At 36.9% G+C, this 23,973-nt stretch overlaps 1 protein-coding gene across 3 annotated transcripts in view; it reads left to right on the forward strand.

Annotated features, from left to right (window-relative positions):
• Positions 1-23,973, forward strand: part of CSMD3 (CUB and Sushi multiple domains 3) — an 873,364-nt gene that overhangs the window by 847,201 nt on the left and 2,190 nt on the right. For all 3 annotated transcript variants that reach the window (XM_040979396.1, XM_040979397.1, XM_040979398.1), the window contains 7 exons: positions 254-365; positions 1,085-1,264; positions 3,961-4,026; positions 8,194-8,352; positions 15,236-15,348; positions 16,272-16,359; positions 22,378-22,513. In XM_040979396.1, coding sequence (XP_040835330.1) covers positions 254-365; positions 1,085-1,264; positions 3,961-4,026; positions 8,194-8,352; positions 15,236-15,348; positions 16,272-16,359; positions 22,378-22,513 — 854 coding nt within the window. The remainder of the gene's footprint in view (positions 1-253; positions 366-1,084; positions 1,265-3,960; positions 4,027-8,193; positions 8,353-15,235; positions 15,349-16,271; positions 16,360-22,377; positions 22,514-23,973) is intronic.

The following is a 23,973-nucleotide window of genomic DNA, read 5'->3' on the forward strand; positions in this document are numbered from 1 at the left end:
TGGTTCAGTGGTAATGCCCTAGATTTTACATTCTGGCAAGTCTTTTGATGATGTTAATGGTAGTGTGGAACCCATGCTTTGACAACAATTGCTCTATGTGTTTATCTTAACTCTACAACCTTAAAATTTCAGTATGTAATCGGGACTGTCAAAGTATAATTCTATTAACACCACTAGCTTCAGTAAGATTTCTTTCTAATAGCTTCAGTGTTTGAAGTTGTATTGTTCATTGCTTACCTTTCAATTGCTACAGGTGGGAAGTGTTGTGCAGTTCCACTGTAAAAAGGGATACCTTCTACAAGGATCTACAACCCGCACTTGCCTCCCTGACCTCACATGGAGCGGAATTCAGCCTGAATGCCTACGTAAGCACCGTGGGCAATAAATGAGTCTTACCATGGTTGGAATTTATGTGGGTTTTGTTTTCTAAGAGTGAAAACATAGTTGCATCAATATACCAGATTATAAAATTGATTTTAGATTATTATTAATTATGCCAAGCATGCTTTATTATTTTATAGGCTAAGCCTCATGGAAAACAGTTTTAAAAGAATTCAGAAGGCACAAAGCACAGTTTTAAGCTATTGCAACTAGTTTGGCTACCTGATAGTTTGGGATAGTGAGTAGTTTTATAGGTTCATGGATCTGGATCTGTCTATTTAAAGTGCTCTAAGAACCCCTAATTAAAAAAAAAATACTTGCATAAATAACCATTGAAAGTGTGAGGAAAACTAAGAATATTTAACAATAGAAATATATCTAGACACATTGGACAGAATTGTGAAATGATTTTCAGGATCTCTGGAAGCTTCTAAGTGTTCCTGATACCAAGTTGATAGTACTTCCTTCACCACTTGAAAATAGATATTGCTCAGGGATACTGTATGGTCTTTTAAAATATGCAAAAACAAATAAATTTCAGCTTTATCTGTTTCTGTTTCCTTTCACTCTCTCCTTAAATTCTGACTCTTGTTGAGGAAAAATAGCATAAAACTAAGTCTGAAATACATATCGTGGTTTCTATCTCGAAGTTTTCTTAACATGACTATAAGCATATTAAATCCATTCTCTTTTCTTAATATAGCCCACAGCTGTAAACAACCAGAAACTCCTGCTCATGCAAATGTGGTAGGAATGGACCTTCCATCCCATGGGTATACACTAATCTACACTTGCCAGCCAGGCTTTTTCTTAGCAGGTGGAACAGAGCATAGAGTGTGTAGATCTGACAACACATGGACTGGAAAAGTTCCTGTTTGTGAAGGTGAGTTCTGTCTACAGAAACTTTTTACTTAGGAGATTTAACTATTGGGTGCTCCTTGAAAGCAAGAGATGGAAAATCAACTTAGATTGGCAAAGAGTAAGAAAACTTGGTTGGTCAACTTCAAAAACAGTTGAAATAGTATGACTCTTCTGAATCCAGAGGCATAGGAATAATATTGATTTTTTTCCTGTAACATCCATTCTATCCTGATTATTATTCTACTGTTTTTCTTTCTCAATTCACTCTTACCAGGTCTGTAGCTTGTTTTCTAGGGTCTTATTCACAAGTACAACAAATTAGTTGATTTAATATAAAAGATTTATTTTTTTTAGTAGTCCTGAAAGCCACATGAAGATATTGCTTGCAATGTATTAGCTTCTATAAGCACCAGGGAAAGAAAGCATTGCATGCTGTTCCTATCTTATGAGAGCACTGGAAATGGCTTTCTTGACCCATAACCTCACAACAGCTTCTGCCTCCTTCATCACGTGCCCTTTTATGTATGACTCTCTGTGTGTTCTCCTCCTCTAAAATGACACCATCCTCTTCTTAAATGACTTCATTTTAGGAATAATTCCTCTTGAGACCTCTAATTAACTATATCTTCAACGATACACTTTCAAATAAGAACATATTTTGAGGTTCCAGTTTAAAACATAAAACTTGAAAGGTATAGTATTCAACCCTTGGTCTCAAAGAGTGGTTCCAGAATTCCTGGTTTCAATCCTTTCTTCCAAAATCGCCATAATAGAAAGAGGATTTCCCACAGTTTGTTCAGAAAAAAAAAAATCCATATTCAAGACTATCATTGTTGCTTATTCCCAAATCTGTTACTCAGAAGCAGAGTTATCATTATATGTTATTTTGATCATTTCTAAGAGAAGCAGCCACTCTCATTGCTGATTGTTCAGAAGAATCCTGTGTTGGACAAGACATAGAAGTAGTCCAGAGGAGAGGGGGCTACATTTCCATAAGAAAGAAAAAATGTTTTTGATGAGATCATTAATAGAATCTTTTCTCTTATTGTCAACAAACTTAAAACTCGTTTTTCTTATCACCAATGAAACATCCAGAGGCCCAAATTGCCATCTTCAACTGCGGACCCAGGCACACTTGCAGGGAGCTTATTTGGAAGATGAGCAGCTGGGACACTACCCAAGTCTGATAGGGGATGCCAGCATCGCCAATAGCAAATTAACGTGCTGCCCCAGCACACCGGCCCCATGTATTTTATATTCACAAAATTATAGATTTATTCTTTCATGATTTTTTCTCCCTATCTTCTCTTAACCAACCAAACATGACCCTGGTTATTCTCCTTTATAAATGTAGGTTCATGATAGAATTCCTTCTTTTATGACAACATTTTATTAGTTTATTTGCTTACTTGTTATCATCAGTCTCCACTCTCCAGTCTTATTTGCATTTCCAGATCTAGAATGTAATGTCAGTACCTTCTGGATCAATGTGTCATTCAAGTGCCTTTAATATTGAAACTATTCAGTAGATGTACTTTGAATGAGTGTTTTGCTCCTTCTTAATTCCTATATCAACTAACTATCCTTTTATTTTATAAATGCATTCCCTTCTACTCATGTTTTTCTAAGGGGTCAGTACTTTTTCATTTCCTCCTTTCATCCATATCTTATCAAGAGGATATTATTCAAGTCAATGTCTTCAGTAGCATCTTGTAAGGCAGTAACTGATAGATGAATATTTCTAACTCTTTCATCATCTTTGTTTAGCATAAGGTTTATGGATATACTTGCTTGCTTGCCAATTCTTAGTTGAATTTCTCAAGGACACTGCAGTACTCAATATATACAGAACTAAAGCAATATACATTTTATATTTATTTTCTTTTACTATCATCTATCCCAGTGAAACTGACATCATATAATATTATAAATAAGTAGTCTGTTTATCACACTAGGAATCCATCACAAATTCAACAGCTTTTTTGTCAATATGCTTTCTGTTTTATTGTCACTACTGAAGCATTATCTTCACAGGGGTTATAGCAGTAGGCTTTTTGCCTCATTTGGGTATATCAATACTTACTCCTTTCTAAACTTTTTGTCCCTTTGCAGCTAATGTTGTGTTAATCCCAAAGTATTCCTCCTAAAGTCTTTAAAAGACATCAGGGTATTTTTAGAATACGTTATCTGAAAAACATTGTATATTGTAGCTGCTGCAACTTTTCAGTCCATTTCAGCACAAGATTTTGCCAACTTTAGAATACTTTTGTTTTGGCTTAAAATTTTAAAGATGTTCATATTTAAGTCTACCCAGGTGCTGGTATACCATGAACTATTTCAACAAATTTTGATCCTTAAATAGAACCCCACAGTGGCTTTTTCTCAACAGTTGTCTACCCTCTGACCTCAGCTTCCATGTTGAAAACAACCATTTTCTATGTTAACCCAAACCCATAAAAGAAACAGTATCCCAAGATGACATGGCAGCATTAATGCGTCCCTTGATGACTGCATGATAATGGGGTTAATTATTGGTGTTCATTTTTAAACAACAATATTGAGTAAAGGATTGAGATACCATAATTAAAAGACATTATGTTGAAAATAATGATTTCTAAGATCATAGAATTAGTTGTGTATCACATTCTGTGTGTGTGTGTATGTGTGTGTGTGTTTCTAATATACAAACTTGTTAAAAGTTTCCATTTCTTTTCTTAGCTGGTTCTAAAATATTGGTGAAAGATCCTAGACCTGCACTAGGAACACCCAGTCCAAAGCTAAGTGGTTAGTACTTTTATATATCTTTCTAGAAGTAATTTTTCCTTTATTCTCTTGATATAAACATGTATTTATTTTGGCAAAGTTATGAATTCAATCATCTTGAATTTTATCATGTATATAAGAAACATTGAATTTATAGTAATGTGATACCACTACTATTCTAAAATATTGCTTAGAGTTCTTTGTTAAAAATATTGTTTATAATTATAAATAAAATATTTCTTGAAGAATATCTATGAGTGGTCATAAAATAATGACAATATTTTATTTAGAGTATTTAAGCAAAAATGAGATCTTATTCAATGTACTTAACTTTAGAATTTTTAAAAACCAGATATATATTTAGTATGAGACTGAATGATGAACACTAGAATTTATATAGTTTATTTTTCATTATTTGACTTAAATTGAAGTGTTCAAAACCTGGCATCATCATTAAAAACATGGGCTTTGAAATCTTACAAACTTTAATTATCATTTCAATAGTTTCTGACTATATCCGCAGAGATAGTATGCTTTATATGCTAAATCTGTTTCTTTGTCTTTCTAAAAATGTTAAACATACTATTATTAAACAAATTATGAGTTTCATGAAAATGAAATGCAAATTGCTTTGTCCATAGTAAAGTCTTCCAGTGTAAGAGCCGCATTTTCAGCCTTAGCATCTTATTGATATGGTATTAAAATAAAGCTCTAAATAAAACTAAGGGCTTAACATCTGATCTTTAACTTGGAGACAGATATGGCCTGCTTTTATTGGGCCAAAGACAATATAAGAATGTAATTTTAGATGGATTTAGAACTTTTTGATGTGCATTTTGTAAAAGCACAGTGCCCATAAGTCTCTGGGGGGCTTTTTATCAATATTTTTAATACTCAATGAAAACTTTTTGATTACCAGTAAGGTAAGGAGAGAATATGTCTTTATAAGATGGTGTTAGCACTAAAACCTGAGAAAAATAATTGTCAATGTATACCTAGAATTTTTCAAGAGACATACTTAATCTAAAAGTGGATAAATGTTATATGAGCCCCAGCATATCACCTGTAAGCCTGTCAGTCCTAGGCACTAAAAGGTAGGGGTCACCTAACAGATACATCTAACATGCAACGTTAGACAACAATATGGAAAAAGTAAAAGATGACAAAATATACATTTAGGAAATGTTCATTATGAAACAAGTACAGAATATATATTGTCCTCAAAGATTCCTGAAACTGCTGTAACAACTAATAACAAAAAAAAGTTTCAATGCAGAGTTCATTTTCAGACATACTTTATGGCCATATACAATGCAAGTTAAGAATAAATTAATATTTCTTTAAATTCCCAAATGTTAGATATTCAGAGCAGATAAATAATTCAGGAGATAAATAAATAAAAATAAATAAATAAATAAATTTGAAAGAATTAAGGGAGAATATATTACATTTAATTGTAATGAATGAGGTAAACATCAAAGCATGAGAATTGTAGCAACAACAGAGTTGTGATGTCAACTGCTTGCCTGAAATATTTACATTAGAAACAATGAAAATCTCAAAATAAATGGACTCTGTTGTTAAAAAAAAGATTTTTATAGAAACACCCATGACAAGTCTGAGATCAATGTAATGATAAAAGTCAAACTCCAAAATGCGTAGAAAATCCTAATAGAGCCCAAGGGTTTTATTAACAAAAAAAAAAAAATATAGAAACATTTCTTACCAAAATAATATTAAACAAAGGAAATTTTCACATTAACTCTATAGAGAGCAGATTAAACAAATTAGGGATGTATTAAGAGAATACCTTCAAAAATAAGGAAAGGACAAATTATTTGGAAGTACATTTTTTAAAAGATTTTTTTATTTATTTTTTACAAGAAAGGCAGATATGGGATCTCAGCGCATTCAAGATGAGAACTTTAGCTGCTAGGTTATCAGACCAGGCACTGGAAGTACATTTCAGTAGATTTAATTTGCAAAAGAAAGGCTAGATAATCCTATCACAAATATAGGTCTCATTACAATTATTTATACATAGAAAAATAAGAAAAATGTGTTCATATTAATGTGCCATACCAAACTGTAAAGGAATATGAAATGTTTTATAAAACATTTTCAAACAATATTATTATTACACGCATCTGACATAGTTGTAATATTGCAGATAAATTTGTTTCAAATCAATAAATTATAGGATCATTTGCTTCACGATTACAGAGGAAAATTTATATCTTAGCAAACAAAACAACAGTTTAGTCAAAATAATACATCAGAAACAATATTTTATTCATCATAAATGTTAAAGAATATTTTATTGTTAGGTAAAAATTAGGTGTATAAATAAATATTAGGTGTATAAACACACAAAAATTACAATGATTGCAATGTTTGCAAATACCAACTAGAATTACCCATCTTTTAATGATTTTTTAAAATTTTCAATACATTTTAAAGAAAAATAGTTCCTTACTCAGAGGAAGATAATCTATAAAATCTCTATAGCAACCATGTACTTTTAAATAAAACGTTTTCAGAGTACCTTTTAGCGTCATGAATGACACCATGATTAGATTGCTCAAAAGTACGATTCAAGTTGGTGGTTTCTTCGGAGTCAGGAGTGTGATAGCATATTTGACAATGCTGTTAAGCTATATCTAATCTCATGTGTTTTGAACGAAATGTTCGTGACCATCAATATCTTTCTTCTCACTGACAGATCCCTCACTGCTTGTCGGATGACTCTAGTTTACAGAGGATCGCCAAAGACATAATTGTATTGAAATCTCAAAGTAGATTTGACAATAAGAAATTATTTTCATTGTAGTTGCACATGACCACATTGTATCTATGTATGCCGCCATGTGCTATACTCCCAGTTATGTATGGGAAACCTGGAGGGTACTGCCAGCATTCGTTAGTCCAACTGTATATTCTCTTACCTTCACAGTCAGTGACATTGTTTTGTTAACTTGAAAATTTCCGTTAGGAGAACGTTTTTTTTTTTTCAATCAAAGAAATCAGAGTACTTTTTCTTTAGAGCCAGAGGTTGAAACATTTACTACCCATCAATTATTGATCTTAAAAAAAAAAAAAAAAACACCTGATTTTCTGTTGTTGCTACCTGTTTCTTCCCATTGCTGTGGTCTCCTGAGGTTTGCTTTCATCTCCTTAAACCAACACTCTGCAATTCTCCTAAACACTGTGGACACATGATCATTAGGTACAGCAGATTTCAAACCTTTGGGGATACCACAGAGCAGTCAAGGAACAAGCCATGAAAAATAAAATGAGATGCAACATGTATTCTGTGCCTTCTCTTCCTAAGATGCTGCCTTTAGAAAACCTTTCTTTGATTCTCCTTTAATTTCCACAACTGACAAGTATCCAATATGTTTTATTTTTCTAATGTTGGACATTTTAGATTATTATTAACTCCTGCAAATTACTTTTAAGGAAGAAACACTTTAGGGGAAAAAAAATACTCTTTAAGGTCTTTATCAAATCAAAAACTTTTACTTTGAGATTGTATCAAGCTCATGAGCACTGGTCCCACATACATACACAGCATGGTATTGTCCTGTGGGTTTGGTTAGACAGCCCTTAGAATGGTGGTTTGACAAAGGTTGCAAAGTCATACAATGGATGTATTGTGATTCTGACTACATAGCCACTAAATGTATATTACTATTGGGAAAACTGAGTGCATAAGTAATGGACAGAAAAGAACAATTCCTCCCCGGGTCTTCCAGGGCCCGTTTGCAGGGTAGAGGGTGGGCACAGAACTCTTCACCATCTCACAGCACTCTTCAGACTGCTACCAGGAAGGAGGCACCTCAGACTCATGAATGGATGACTTGCTCAGCAAAATCATTTTGTTTTCCTGATAATGGAAATGTAAAGTTAACGAGCCTTAAATTTGTGTGCTACAAGTATAAGCTATGACTTTTGGTGGCACTGCTGATTTTCCTGTTCCTGAAATTTGAGCAAGTCTAGATTACACCTTAATTCTAAAAAAATTGACACTCTACTTGAAGAATTCATTTTATAAATACATGTTCAGCATTATTGTGTGATCAGCAAAATGTCATTATTCAGTGACTAAAATTGTTTAATAAGGAGGTTAAAGCTTTTATTTATAGAATGTTGCATAATTAACATGTCCTTTATTTAATTTATTCACAGTGCCTGATGATGTATTTGCCCAGAATTACATATGGAAAGGCTCTTACAATTTCAAAGGAAGGAAACAGCCCATGACCTTGACAGTTACCAGCTTCAATGCTTCCACTGGGAGAGTTAATGCGACATTGAGCAATAGCAACATGGAACTGCTGCTTTCAGGTATCGCGTTTAAAAACAACCACCAAAAACATCTCCCCACTTTCATTTTTTCATACTTTCATCATTTTGCTAATGAGTTTTATACAGTAAAATGTTTGTTAGCGTTTGTGTTTTAGTGACCTTGATAATTCAGTCAGAAACAAAGTTTTCTGGCTTTTGATCTATTCAAGGATACTACTGCACAAATATGAAACTCTTGTTTTAAAAGAAATTCTTTTAGTAAAGTTGCAATGCAGTTAGAGTTTAATGTCGGGTATTAGAATTTTTAATTTAACTTGAATTCACCTTGAATTCTCAGTTCTTATAAAACCAGAAACCAGATAGGTGATTTCTGAACTGTTTTACAGCCAGAAAATTATTCCTTCCCATGGCATTGTTTAGATGGGCAGCAAAAATTTAAAAAAACAGACATACATTAGTTTAAATTGCCGAGGGAATCCAAGTTTTCAGGAAATAATAATTTTCATGATTCAGTACATATGTACCTCTTTTTCCTTTAATTTTTTCCCTTATATTCAGATATTTTCCACAATGCCATCTTTTTTGGTAGCAGTTTCCATCCCCCTGTCTAAAATAATCTTCATATTACATGCGTGTAGTAGCATGCACTCTTAAGCTGCATCAATCAGGTAATACAACTTTAACCTATTTTTTTCTTTTCATAGTTGGAAATTATATCATATTATGTGTCATTACTGTAATAATCTAGGCACAAGAAGGCAGCTTTCTGCCCTCCAATTTGTCATTTTATCCCCAAAGGCTATAATAACATTTGGGACAAAATGGGCTTCAATTAATATTGTCAATGATTGAATTTGAATTATTTTGCTCATTAAAAAAATTAAGCACTATGCTATTTGTGCAAATATGAATTATATATTATAACCTTGTTGATAATTTATATTTGTTGTATTAAGATGAGACAAAATTCTATTCTATTGGTTTTATAATTTTAGATGATATATTGAATTTTCTGTATTATTGAATACACAGCTTTCTATATTATTGAATACAAAACTTTCTGTATTACTGAGTAGCCTGAATTAAAAATAAAACATTAAAATTCAGTGTGTAGTTATGACACATAAATAGAGAAGCTTTAGATGGATAAAAATAATATATTTAAATATATTTAAATTGTAACTAGTGATTTGTTTAGCATTGAAATGCAAAGAATTTTGTTTTACTTTATTCTTTGTTAGAGTTTGATGAAACTAAGTTTATTCAAATGCATTCTAAAATAGAAATACAGAAAAATATGCATGAATAATTATATTAACTTAATTTGCTCTCATTTACTACCCATATAAAACTTATAGCAATTTCCAAATGATATTGCGTATGATTTGTTTTATGTCCTCTCCCTGTCTGTTGTAGTTTACTTCAGGTCAAGATCTAAATCTTACTATTTTCTACTCATATTAATTCACATTTAAACCCATGTACACCTCTTTCATTCTTACTGTTACGCTATTTTTAAAAAATCACCGTATACATTTTTACTTCTAACGTTCATCCCTTAACTTCTATTTACCTCTTGAACTAAAAATCCTGCTTGCTTTCCCAGACTGCTTTTAACTGAATGGTCTTTTTCTTTATAGGTATTTCCTGATAATTCTAGTATGAAAGAATCCCTTTCTTCTGGTCTTCTGTTTATTACATTCTCATAAGTATGTTAGTTAGATGTAACCTTATGTTATACCAACTTCTGAAAGATATTTTTAAATATTTATTCATTTCATTGGAAAGACAGTTTTATAGAGAGATACAGAGAGAGAAAGATCTTACATCTGTTAGTTCACTCCTCAAATGGCCATAACGGAGCTGAGCTGAGCTGAACCAAAGCCAGGAACCAGGAACCAGGAGCTTGTTCCGGTTCTCTCACAAGGATGCAGGACCTCAAGGCTTTGGGCTGTCCTGAAATGCTTGCAGAGGCTACAAGCATGAGGCTGAACTGGAAGTGGACAACCAGGACATTAACTGGTGGCCATATGGGGTCCCAGTGCTTGAAAGTGGAAGATTAGCCAATTGTGCCATCATGCTAGATGTGGATTTTTTTTTTTTTGAAATAGCATTACATATATTCATATTTTAGCTCCAGCATCACCTAATTTATTCTGTTTCACACAATGAGGACCTAATTCATTTGCTTTTTATATTTGGTGATTTTATTTTGGAAAGACCTATTTCAAAGTCAGAGTGGCGGGGGGAGGGGGAGAGAGAGAGAGAGAGAGAGAAGCCATCCACTACCTCAATCCCCAAATAACTGCAAGAGCAAAGTCTAGGCAAGGCCAAATGCAGGAATTAGAACAACATGCTGGTCTTCATGTGGGTTTCAGGGACCCAAGCACTTGGGCTTTCTTCTACATCCTTTCAAGGAACAAAAGCAGCAAGCTTGTTCAGGAGCTGAACAGCTGGCAATCAAGCCATGGCTCATATTAGAACTGTAAAATTGAGACAGAAGATTAAAACAGTTCATCATAGCTCTGGCCCTATGTGTGTTTACAATATAATTATGGCAGATATATGATACAGTGGCTGTTATACTTAGGAATACCTGCACCAACTGTCAGAATAGCTAGGTTCTGAGTTCTGTTTCCACTCTCAATTCCAACTATTCCACATCATGATAGACAGCAAGGAATGGAACAGTACCTGCATCAGTGTTACCCACATAGGAAAACAACATGCAGCTCCAGGCTCATCACTTTGGGCTATCTCGGATTTGATGCTTTAAGATATTTGGAAATGGGTGGAATGTCCCTCTGTCTGTCTCTGTCATTTGGGCATTCAATCAAATAAAAACATTTTTTTATAAAAAGAAAAGTATGTGTTTTTTCTTTTACAATATCGGGGAATGACATATTAAGAGTAATATGCCATGCATCTTCTCAGACCACCAAGGAGTGAAGCTAGAGACCAAGAAGTCGAAACACCAAGGAAGACTTGCAAACACATAGAGACTGAATAATATATTACTAAATGAGCAGTGTGTTAGAGAGAAAATCAAAGGGGAAATTTTAAAAACTGCTTGAAACAAATGAAGACATCACCACAACATATCAAAACTTATGGGATACAATGAAGGCAGTACTAAGAGGGGAGTTCATCTCAATCAGTGCTTATGTCAAGGAACTAGAAAAGCACCAAGTCAATCAGCTAACCTTACAGCTGAAAGAATTAGAAACACAACAACAAAGCAATCCCAGGATTAATAGGAAAAAATAAATCATCAAAATAAGGGAGGAAATAAACCAAATAGAGACCAAGAGAACTATACTTAAGATCAATCATTCAGAGTGCTGATTCTTTGAGAAATTCAACAAAATAGACTACTCACTAGCTCAACTAGTCAAAAAAAGGAGGGAGAAAATATGCATCAATAGTATCAGAGATGAGAAAGGAGATATAACAACAGATACCTCAGAAATACAAAGAATCATCAGAAACTATACAAGCAGCAATATGCAAACAAATCAGAAGACCTAGAAGAGATGGATAGATTTTTGGACACATACAATCCACCAAAATTGAATCAAGAAGCAATTCAGAATCTAAACAGCCCAATAACATGCACTGAGATTAAGTCAGTAATTAAAGCCCTCCCAACAAAGAAAAGTCCTGGACATGATGGCTTCAATGCTGAATTCTACCAAACATTTCAAGAGGAACTTTCCCCAGCCCTACACAAACTTTTTCAAACAATAAAAAGAGAGGCGGTCCTTCCAGGCTGTTTCTATGAAGCTAATATCACCTTAATACCAAAGCCAGATAGAGAAACAACAGAAAAAGAGAACTACAGACCAATATCCTTGATGAACATAGATGCAAAGATCCTCAATAAAATACTATCCAACAGGATCCAACAGCACATCAGGCAGATCATTCATTCCGACCAGGTGGGATTCATCCCAGGCATGCAGAGATGGTTCAATATCTGCAAAACAATAAATGTGATACATCACATCAACAAATTGAAAAATAAAAACCATATGATCCTCTCATTAGATGCAGAGAAGGCGTTTGACACAATCCAACACCACTTCATGCTGAAAACCCTAAATAAGATAGGCATAGAAGGAACATTCTACAACACAATCAAAACAGTTTACAAAAATCCCAATGCCAGCATCATACTAAGTGGGAAAAGATTGGAAGCCTTCCCACTAAAATCTGGAACTAAAAAGGATGTCCACTATCACTACTACTCTTCAATATAGTTTTGGAAGTCCTTGCCAGAGCTATTAGGCAAGAAAAATGAATACAAATTGGAAGTGAGGAATTAAAATTATTGCTATTTGCAGATGACATGATTTTCTACATAGGAGAACCAAAAGGCTCAGTGAAGAGACTATTGGAACTCATAAGAGACTTTGGCAGAGTAGCAGGATACAAAATTACTGAACACAAATCGATGGCACTAGTGTATGCAAATAATTCCATGGCTGAGAAAGAAATTGTAAGTACAGTACCCTTTAAAATAGAAGAGAGGAATCTTAAATACCTAGGAATTAAGCTAAACAAATATGTGAAGACCTCTATGATGAAAAGTATAAATCATTTAAAAAGGAAAAACAAGAAGACCTTAAAAAATGGAGAACCTTACCATGTTCTTGGATTGGCAGGATCAACATTATCAAAATGACCATATTATCAAAATCAATACAAGATTCAACACAATCCCAATCAAAATCCCAACAACATTCTTCTCAGAAATAGAAAAGGTGATACAAATGTTCATCTGGAAACAAAAGAGATCACAAATACCCAAAGATATTCCAGACCTCAAGACATACTACAGAACAGTGTCTATAAAAACAGTCTGGTACTGGTACAGAAACAGAGGAGATCATTGGAACAGAATAGAAACACCAGAAGGGAGCCCACACATGTATAGTCAACTAATTTTTGGCAAGAAAACTGAAAACAATCCAGGGAAAAAGCCTGGTCTCCTCAACAAATGCTGTTGGGACAACTGGATAGCAGCATGCAGAACTAAGAAGCAAGACCCACACATGTCACATTATATGAAACTTAGCACTAAATGGATCAAGGACCTAGATCTACACCCAGAAACCATCCAACTATTAAAGGAAGACATAGGAAGCACACTCCAAGATATAGGAACAGGGAAAGACTTCTTAGAAAAGACGCCAAAATCACAGGCAGTCAAAGCCAAAATGAACAAGTGGGACCACATCTAACTAAAAAACTTCTGTACAGCAAAGGAAACAATTAACAAAGTAAAGAAGCAATCAACAGAATGGAAGAAAATTTTTACATACTACACAAGTAATAGGGGAGTAATATCCAGGATCTACAAAGAGCTTCAACAAAATGGCTAGAAGAAATGAACAGACATTTCTCAAAAGAACAGATTCAAATGGCTAACAGATATATGAAAAGATGCTCAGGCTCCCTAGCCATAAGAGAGGGACAAATGAAAACCACGTTGAGGTACCACCTAACTCCAGTGAGACTGGCCTACATTCAGAACTCTACTAACAACACCTACTGGCACGGATGTGGGGAGAAAGCACCCTCCTTCACTGATGGTGGGAGTGTAGGCTAGTACAACCACTGTGGCAGTCAGTATGGAGAGTGCTTGGAAAACTGCAAATAAACCTGCCATGTGACCCAGCTATCCAACTTCTAGGAATATACCCAATAGAGGTAAAATCTACATGTGAGAAGGGGATCTGTAATCCTATATTTACAGCAGCACAATCTACAATAGCAAAGATATGGAAACAATCCAGATGTGAGTCCAAGGAGGAGTGGTTAAAGAAACTGTGGTGCAGCTACTCCGTGGAATATTATTCAGCTATTAAGAAGAATGAAATTATTCTATTTATAATCATTATGCACAGTGAAATGAGTTAATCACAAAAGAGCAAATACCATATATACTCTCTTATATAAGGAAACCAACATGGAAAGTGTGACTCCAATAGTCCAATCCATACAGTTTCTTGATTGTTTTCTTTTTTTTGGCTGTATCCCGTGTGTTTTGATGTTTTTTATTTCAGTTTGGTTCCTTCCAAATAATCACTTTTCCCTAGTCAAATTCATCACAGGCTCAACAATTATATGAAGGCATCATTTTTCCAAGAGACTTATGTGTTTCCTTTTTGTCACTCATGTGTTGGTTACTCAGTGGTGCATTATTTTTTTCAAGGTGCTATAATTTGTTGTTGATGTTGTGGTGGTGGTTGTGGCTGTTTTAACTCATAGCAGTTGTTGACCTTGTTTTATGGCTTCTCACTTATGGTAATGTTTTGTGATGGAGTACTTGGGTCTATCATATACAGACAAGGGGGTATAATGGAGCATGCATCCCTGCATCCAGAAAAAATATGGATTTCCAATGAAACTACTGGACATTTGTAGACAACGGGATGCTGGACTGTCTGACACTGTCTGTACCAACAAAGTTGGGGTACACTTAAATAAGAGACTGATAGAATTATGATTCCTTATGAAAGACTACACTATTGTAACAAAATGGGAAACATCTGATAGGGGGGTGGGAGTTTGTGGGGGAATCCCAGCCTATACAAAAATGTACCACATAATTCGAAATACAAAATAAAAATATTTTAAAAAAGAAAAAAAATAAGTAACATGAATTAATTTTAATGCTATGGTAGCTTGAGACCCTCAGATAAAATTTAAGTAGGGAATTTCAGTTGAAAAATACATTAATAGAGATTACAGTATTTGTCAGAAATATTGTGGGCATAAAGTCAGCCTTGATTTGGGCCAAGTTTCATTTCTTTTCCTATTACATATCACATACTCTGTCTATGGAGTTATGGATGATAAAATTACAGCATAACTATTTACAAAATTAACTACACTAAAAGATCCTTGCATTTTTCAGGGGTTTATAAAAGTCAAGAAGCTCGCCTAATGTTGCACATATATCTGGTTAAACTACCAGCTCATGCTTCTATGAAGAAAATGAAGGAGGAAAATTGGGCCATGGATGGTTTTGTAAGTTCACTTCTTCAACCTGCTGATGACTTCAATGATAAATTTATGTTTTCTTTTCAGAAAAAAATGAAAAATAAAGAAAATTAACTAATTATGAAGTAAACATTAGTATATATAGATGTTTCGAATCCTTAAAGTGTTGCATTCTTGTATGTTTGATTAGTTTGGGGATTATGGGTATGTGCATGTGTCTGTATGACACAAGATTTTTGCAGAATTCTTCATTGGCTTCATGAAATATTTTCAGCGTACACTAAAAACTGAGAAATAAATCTGAGTTTATTATTTAATTTTAATAGACTGTTTTTCTGATTGATTTAATCATTGTGTTCTATTGAAAATATAGACAAATATGAGAATTTATCTGATCTGTATAAACCTATGAGCAAAAAATCCTCATTTTCCAATATTATAAATATTTTTAAAATTCAAACAAATTATTAAAGGTTTATTAATGTAGCTGAAAGTCAGAGTTGTGCAGAGAGGGACAGTTCTGTTTGTTGGTTCACTCCTCAAAGGTCACAATGGCTGGAGCTGAACCAATCTGGAATCAGGACTTCTTAGTCTCCTACATGGCTCAATGTCTGCAACCATCCTTTGTGACTTCTCAAGAGAAAGCTGGATTGGAAGTGGAGCAGCTGGAATGAAAACCAAAACCCAAATGATTTGCCAATGGTGCAAGCAGAGGGGCCACTGTTCTGGCCTCCAAAATTGAAAGTTTTTACTTGTGCTTTTTGCAAAGAGAATTTGCACAGTGTGCTGAAGTGGGTGGGAGGGAGGTTTGTGAAGGAGTTAGTTACATAGAAAAAGAACATTGTGCAGTGTCTACTTCAGGACAAAAAAAAATATGGGTATTTATTAAGACTCTGTAAGTGTAGCTATGGCCAGACTTCAGATTTAATAAGACTTTCAAATATGTTTAGGTTTCTGCTGAGCCTGATGGAGCCACTTATGTATTTCAAGGCTTTATACAAGGCAAAGATTATGGGCAATTTGGACTACAAAGGCTAGGTAATGTATTCATTTTGATTTTTATGTAAGTTCTCTAATGCCATAGATGTCACAAGAAAATACAGTGGATTCTGTACATGACGGACACTTACTGCATTTTGAATTCTTCATTTACAGGACTTCACTTTGATGCATTGATAGCTCCTTAAAATAATCACATTCTTGAATACATCAGTTCTCTGCGTGCTAACCCTGAAATGCGTTGGATTTTTTTTTTCATAATTGTGATAAATGTGACAAATTGTCTTGCCTGTAGGCAAGTATAAAAGGGGAAAACTGATATGGAACTGTAAATTATTTTACCTCATAGGAACTGTAATGCTTTTTCAGCTTGAATATTGTTGCAGTTTTCTTATTCCTCACAAAATCTAGGGCCACTAAGAAACTCACAGGGTCTTAATTGGTAAAATAGTTTTGAAGAATGAGCCAGCATTTGTGGCTTTGGTATTCTTCAAATATGCAAATTTTCTGTTGGGGATGTGCTGTTTCATTTTTGTTTCTAGCTCTTTTTATATGTGCCATAAACATTTATTTAGGAGAAGGAATTTATAAGCATTGCTATTGGTATATAATTTTCCTAAGGTATAGTCTTCTATTGTCATATGTAAGCCTGGATGTGTTAAGTAGAAATTTGTCTTCCAAAATATATTGTTTGATATTTACTTTTTAAAAGTTGCTATTTTGGGTTTTAGCATAAATAAATAAAATCCCTCAAACACTACATGTTTATGTTTAAAAGAATCTAGAGAAAAGGAAGGACTACTTTCCTTTTTTTTCAAATAAATTCTTTTTTAAAATTTTTATTTATTTTTTTATTGTTTTCTTAATATATTTGATGTATAAGGAGGTTTTAAGGGAGAAGCCCCACCCCGTCTCCCACCCACCCCAGGTCCCAGATGTGGGGCATGCTCTGAGGGTCTCACTCAAGTGGTTTTGATAGTTCAACAGTTCTGAATTGCTGCCACTTTCTCCACTCCAAGCACGAAGTGGTTGTTGGAGAATCCACTGATTGACATAGTCCATCGTATAGTCTCCATTTGCCCAGTATTTTCATTTGCCAACTTATAGCTGAGGTGGTTGATTGAATTGTTCTGTCCTCTGTCATTTGATAGTTAGCGTTCTGAGTCCAAAAGCTCGACTAGGGGGATCCTCAAAGAAACTTTGTCTGAGGTGTTCCCAGACCAGATTCTTGTATGTATTAGCAAGAACAGGGCCCACCACAATCCATCACCCCGATCAGCTTGTGATTGCAATTGCTGGGTTGGTTCTGTTTCCATCCCTGTCTTCCACTAGAACCTGTGGGTGTTTGCTGTCCAGGCTGCTTCTGCGCAGCACATACTCGGCCCTCACATAAATCAGTGGGAGCTGCAGCCCAGCCGGACCAATGACCCACAATAACCCCAATCAGGCCCACCTGCTACCCTGGTTTGCCAGTATGTGTGGCAGACTAGTCCAGTCTGTCTGTCCCATATCCCCTTCTGCTCTCATACATGTCAATGGGTATTAAAACCTTGTTCCATCTAACCAGTTCAACTATCCAGCCTTCACGGATGTTGTTGGGTGTCTCTGTCTAGCCACCCCAGCCCCCATCCTAGTTTTCATGCCTTCCTGTGGGGGATGGTAACCCAATAGGGAGGATCCCACTATTTCCCTCCCAGGCCACTCCCACTCCCAGATTATGCGCTCTCCAGTTGGTGCTGTGGTTTAACTTGACAAAAGCCCCCAGTGCCAGCTGATGCTGTGGCTAAGCCCAAACAACCCTCACCCACTCTAATTGTAGATTGCACCAGTAGGAACAGTCAGCCCAGCCTGGCTTTTCCCTGATCTAGTCCACATGAGGCGCACAGGTATAATAACCCTGCCTAGTCTGGTCTATCCCCATCCCAGCTCACGTTCTCCAGTGGGAGTAGTTGTCCAGCAAGCGAACTACCCCTTATTCCCCTGCAGGTTCTGCCCCCTCCCTTCCTGGTTCTCACGTGTGATGGTTGGGTGCTGCGGTCACATCTGGCACAGGCAACCTCACCCTAGCATTCCGTGTTGTGTACTGCTTTTGTCGCAACCGGACCTGGCTTGACTCACACTCTGCTCTGGCATTCAGATTTGCAAGTAGATGTCGTGAACTGATTTAGCCTGCTCTGCCCCCGACCCATGTCAAATATATGCCAGTGGAACACTTTCCATGACCTCTTGGCTGTTTCCTTCCAGGCTTTTTGTGCTTACCTCCATCAGAACCCCTCCAAGTTCCAGATTTCACACATACCAGTGTGTCCATGAGCCAGCACTACTCAGTTTGCCTCTGTCCTAGCAGGAACAGTGGCTTTTCCTAACTGGCCTTCAGCCCATTCTGGTTCTTGCTGTTGGATGTTTCAGCCCAGCCATGGCTCGTCCATACCCACATATAGCTCATATATGGCTCAGTTTGGGTTGAGACCTAGCTTAGTCTGTCCCACATCTACCCTGGTCCTCCAGAATACCAGAAGGTGTTACAGTCTGGCCCAGCCTGATGCATCTTGTCCCAGTCCACACTTGTGCCAAAGAAGACTACAACTGTATCCTGACCAGAACGCAGCCCCATTCCAGCCCGTGTGCCCCTTAGTGGGAACCTCCACCCAGCTAGGGTGTCCCCTTAGCCCCCTACCTAGGCCTGTTCCCAGCCATAAGTCACACACATGCCAGTGGTTGCTCTGACTCAGCTTGACACAGCCCCTCACCTGTCACGACCCCTGCCTTAGACACTGTGGTTCAGCATCTGAGGCTCACGCAGACCAGTTGGTGCAAAAACCTAGGTGGGTGTGTCCTGTGCTCCAACCTGGTTTCCAATCTTACTTGTGGGCTAATGTTTGCTCAGTACTGCCCGGTGCGCCCCTTCCATCACCTTTTCATACGTTGACAAACTGTTGGTGCTACTTTGCCCAGCCTGTCCGAACCCCATGTTAGGACCACCTGTTCACCAGTGGGAGCTATAACTTTCCAGGGGAGCTTCCCAAGTTTCTCCCCATGATCCCATCCCAGACCCAGATCTCATACATGCCGCTGGGCTTTAGGCCAGTGCCCAACACAGTCCGGCTCTCCACTTGGCCTTGCATGAGCTGGAGAATGTTGCAGTCTGGCCCACCCCACACCCCACTCAGGATGCATACTAGAGCACTGCTGCCCCAACTAATCCAGACTGCCATCGATTCTCCAACCTGTGGTCAATGGCAGGCTCTTCGGTCACACTTAGCTTCGTCCACCACCACTCCATCTCTTGAAGTAACCGGTGGGGCTAGAATTTCCATAGGGTTTGGCCCATGCATCCCCTACAGAATCTTCCCCGGGATATGGTTCTCTAACATGTTTGTTAATGTCATGGCCCTGCTTAATGTGACCGGTCTCCGCTGGGTCAGTTCTGTTTCCAGCCCTGTCATCCACTTGGACCAATGATATTGTGGTCCAGCTCAATCCTACCCACTTAATACTCAGTCCTCACACAAACCAGTGGGAGCTGCAACCCAGCTGGGGCGACTCCCCATAACCCCCACCAGGCCTGCTCCCTTCCCTAGTTCCCATGCATGCGAGTATGAACTGCAGGCTTGTTCAGTCTGTCCCACCTCCCATTAAGCTTTGGTACTTATCAATGGGCATTGAAGCCTAGTTTGACCCAACCAGCCTACTCTCCAGCCCACACATATACTGGCAGGTGCCTTTCTGTTTAGCAACCCTGCCCCTGTCCTCGTTTCCGTGCTCTCCAGTGGGAGTAGTTACCCACGAGGGAGGTGCCCGCTATCTCCCTACTAGGCCACTCCAACTTCTGGATTGTGCACTCTCCAGGTGGTTCTGGCATTTAACTTAACAGAATTTGCCCCCGGTGCCAGTCTCTTCCATCTGATGATATGGCACAGCCCTATCAACACTTGCCCACTCTAATTTTGCTTGCACCAGTAGGAACAGTCAGCCCAGTCAGGCCCTTCCCGATCTATCTCACATGAGGCCCATAGGTGTTCCCCTTACCTGCTCAGCCTTTGCCTTCAATGCTGTGGCATAGTATCCCTGCCTCCTGTAGATGAGTTGCTATAAGAGCATGGGTTGGAATGATATGTGCCCCATCCTGATTTCTATTCTTTTTTTTATGAGTTGAAATTTGTTTGGCCCTGCCCGGTTTACCCCCTTCCAGTTGCAGCTCGGCACACTCCACATCCTGTTTTAGGATGCTCCTTTGGGTGATGCTCCCTTGACCTGCCCAGAATGCCATTAGTTCCTTTACCCATAAGTGATGGCAGGTGCCATGGTCACTCCTAGCTTAGCCCCTTGCCACCCCAGCCTGCAAGCTAGCCTGTGGGACTTGTATTTCCACAGGGTTAGGCCCACATTCCCTCATAGAGTTTACCCCTGGACCAAATTCTCTTCACATGCTGGTAAGTGTCTTGACCCAGCCAAATGTGACCAGTCCACTGTTCCACCACCCAGTCAAGTTATGGTGCCCAGCTAGACATGCCGCCATCCATAGCTTTGGTGTAGACGGGTGTGTGGCAGTCAGTGAACTCTATGCTAATAGCCATTCTCAGGATTCCTAATTTGGCTGGTATTTCATTCTGGATCAAATAGATCTTATGGGCACTAACCTTCAAACCTTCAGGTCTCAGTCCCACTCTTGCCCTAAAGTTTTATGTCCCTGTTACTGGGACTCACCAGGAATTCATATCTCACCTACGCTAAAGCTGGCCTTATGCATGGGTGTCCCTAAGCAGCTATTTCATATCATAAAAACCCCAGAGCTCACCACTGGGCAGCCATCAGCCAGAACCTGGCACCATTTGGTGCACTGGCCACCCAAAACCAAGGACTCAGCCACTGCCTTGTGGCAGTGGCTTTGGTCTGAGTCCCCAGTCTTGGATCTGGCCTGGCAGGGGCACCTCCCACAGCTGCCACCCTGTGGGGGGTTTCAAGCCACCCTCCAGCCCCAAGCTCCGTAATCCTCCCAGACTTCTCCTGCCACCAGCTTTTGGCAGCAGGGCAGAGCTAGGACATTAATCCAGTTCCCAAGTTTCCCTCATGGCTGCTCACCCTGAGGGGAAGCTTGCTCTTGGGCCTGGAGAAGCCAAGGACTCAGCCACTGTGGAAGGACTACTTTCTGAAAAAGTTGTTAAATATTTCCTCTTCCCCATCCTTCAGCCAAGACCTCGACAAAGTTGAATTTTCTCATTGGTAACTCTATTAAAATCTCTGGCCATTTATTTAGAATCCTACTTATCGCTTTTCATTCACACAAGCAAGGGCTTTTGATTTTATTATAAAATATCCTCCAAGTCTATCTTTTCATTCTCTTTGTAGTGTTCTAGATTAAAGTCTATCTTCCTTTTACACCTGACTTCTTCTACAACTTTCTTCCTGAATAATTTCTAATCTGTACTTTCTCAAATGCATTCTACTCTAGCTATTCTTTTAAACCTACAATAACTGGGTCTTTTTTTCCCCAACACCTTCACTAGGGGAATAGCAAGTTTCAGAACTTTAGATAAGTATCTCTTTCATAATCTAAGTATAGTTGATGATATTAGCCTTTTCCTCCCACTTCAGTGCTTGTCACATCCTGTAAACCATTCACCTTCGTATTTCTAAGCTTGGTATGTCTCTACTTCCTTCTCCACCCATTTCTCTACTGTTTTCCTGTAGAATGTAGCCAGATGGAATTATTCTTCCCCTTTCTAAAGCATGTGGTTCATCCATCCAAGCTTACTGCACTAATGGAGTGTCTTTACAAATGGGCCCACTATTGTGTAAACTCCTCATTTCAGGGACTCAACTTATTTTTGTTTGTGTCTTTTACTGAAAAAAAAAAAAACAACTTTCCTATCACAGTTACAGTGTAGTAGAAATTTAGTTTCAAAATTTAAACAAAACTCAAATTGAACAAAACCTCCTTTTGTTTACCATATAAACTTATAAATAGTATATAGAATAGAAGAAGTTAATGTTTATAAAAGTAGAAATGAAATATGATAAAATAGTTGATTCTGTATTCATTTTTTATATTTGTAGGACTCAATATGTCGGAAGGTTCAAATTCTTCAAATCAACCTCATGGTACCAACAGTAGTTCTGTGGCCATTGCTATTCTTGTGCCTTTTTTTGCACTTATATTTGCAGGATTTGGATTTTATCTTTATAAACAAAGGTAAGTTTGTGGATCTTTAACTATAAAATGTTCACCAAACTTGTGTTTTATATTCCTACTGCTGTACTGCAGATTCTAATACCCACCACCTTTCTTCTGGATTTTGAATAGCCAACCGTGCCAGCTGTGTGTGCCAAATGTAGCCATAGTTTTGAAACTTTTATTTCTCCTGCCCACATCTGGAGCATCACATACACATTATAGAAATTGCCCTGATAAATTGAACCAGAATTCAACCTAACCCTTCCTACTTTCATCTGCTCTTTTCAACTAATTTTACAAATTATTTTAATAATTTGCATAATGAGACTTTAGAGATAAAAAATATGTGTTAAGATTTAAATTGGAAAGGTGATATCTACTGACAGATTCACTCAGAAAACTAAGAGGCATTTGTCTAGACCTATTCCACAAAATATTGACAGATTTTACCCAGGCATATATTTTTTTTTGTTTAATTTTTGAAGATTATGCAATTAACATGTTATACTTCTCATGAATCTAACATATAATTATATATTATGCTCACTTTTAGATTGTTTTGTTTGTGTTTCTGAGTTATAGGAGTTCTTTATGTATTTGTGTTTATGGTTTACAAATTTTCCTTCTTCTGATATGTTCTTGAAAGTATCTTTTGATATACAAAATGAGTTTGTATGTTTTTTAAGAAATCCATCTCAATATCTTCTTATTTTTGCTTACTTCACTTTTAGTACAATAGCCAATTCCAGTAACCAGTGCCAATTCAGGGTCATGAATTTTTACCTTTTTCCTTAAAAGCTTTGTAGAATTAGTTCTTCAGTTCATTTTGAGTTGAGATCAATTTGTGGTGCAAATAACCATTAATCAAAGATGGACAAAATAACGAAGTAAAGCAAGATTTGAGACCAGCAACCTGTACCAGCCGGTTTATGTTTCCAATGATAACTAAAGGCCAGTGTTTCATGACCAACAACTCAAAACTATTTTCAAAACTTGACAATCAAAATATTAGTTTTTTCTTTGGGCTTTTACATTTATTTGCTCAAATGTATAATATCCCCTTTTCTTTGTAATTGAAGAACTGGCTTCCTCCTATGCTTCAGACATCAAGTTAAGGCCACCTCTTCAAAAGTGCTTTTAAATTTTCTCCTAAAATGCTGCCGATACTTGTCCTCTAGACCATTTCCATTTTTAACAGTTCTCATTGTCTAACATTTTTCTTGTTTTGCCTTCAGTTTCTTCATTATTTCTATTCCTGTTATGCAGCTCTAGAGGAGGAATGATTTTGAATACTTTTATAAAAAATATATTAATTTAGCCAGTGCCTAGAGTGGCACCTGCCTTATAATACATGTTCAGTAAATATTTGATAAGTAAATAAAAAGAAGATTTAAATTCATGACCATTATCATAATTTATTTATTATCTAAATGACAAGTATTAAAATTAAGCTATTATGGAATAAGAAAATTCATCCT

This window comes from Ochotona curzoniae, unplaced genomic scaffold (genome assembly GCF_017591425.1).
Source record: "Ochotona curzoniae isolate NIBS_2020 unplaced genomic scaffold, NIBS_Ocur_1.0 contig_3190, whole genome shotgun sequence".
Classification (NCBI taxonomy): domain Eukaryota; kingdom Metazoa; phylum Chordata; class Mammalia; order Lagomorpha; family Ochotonidae; genus Ochotona; species Ochotona curzoniae.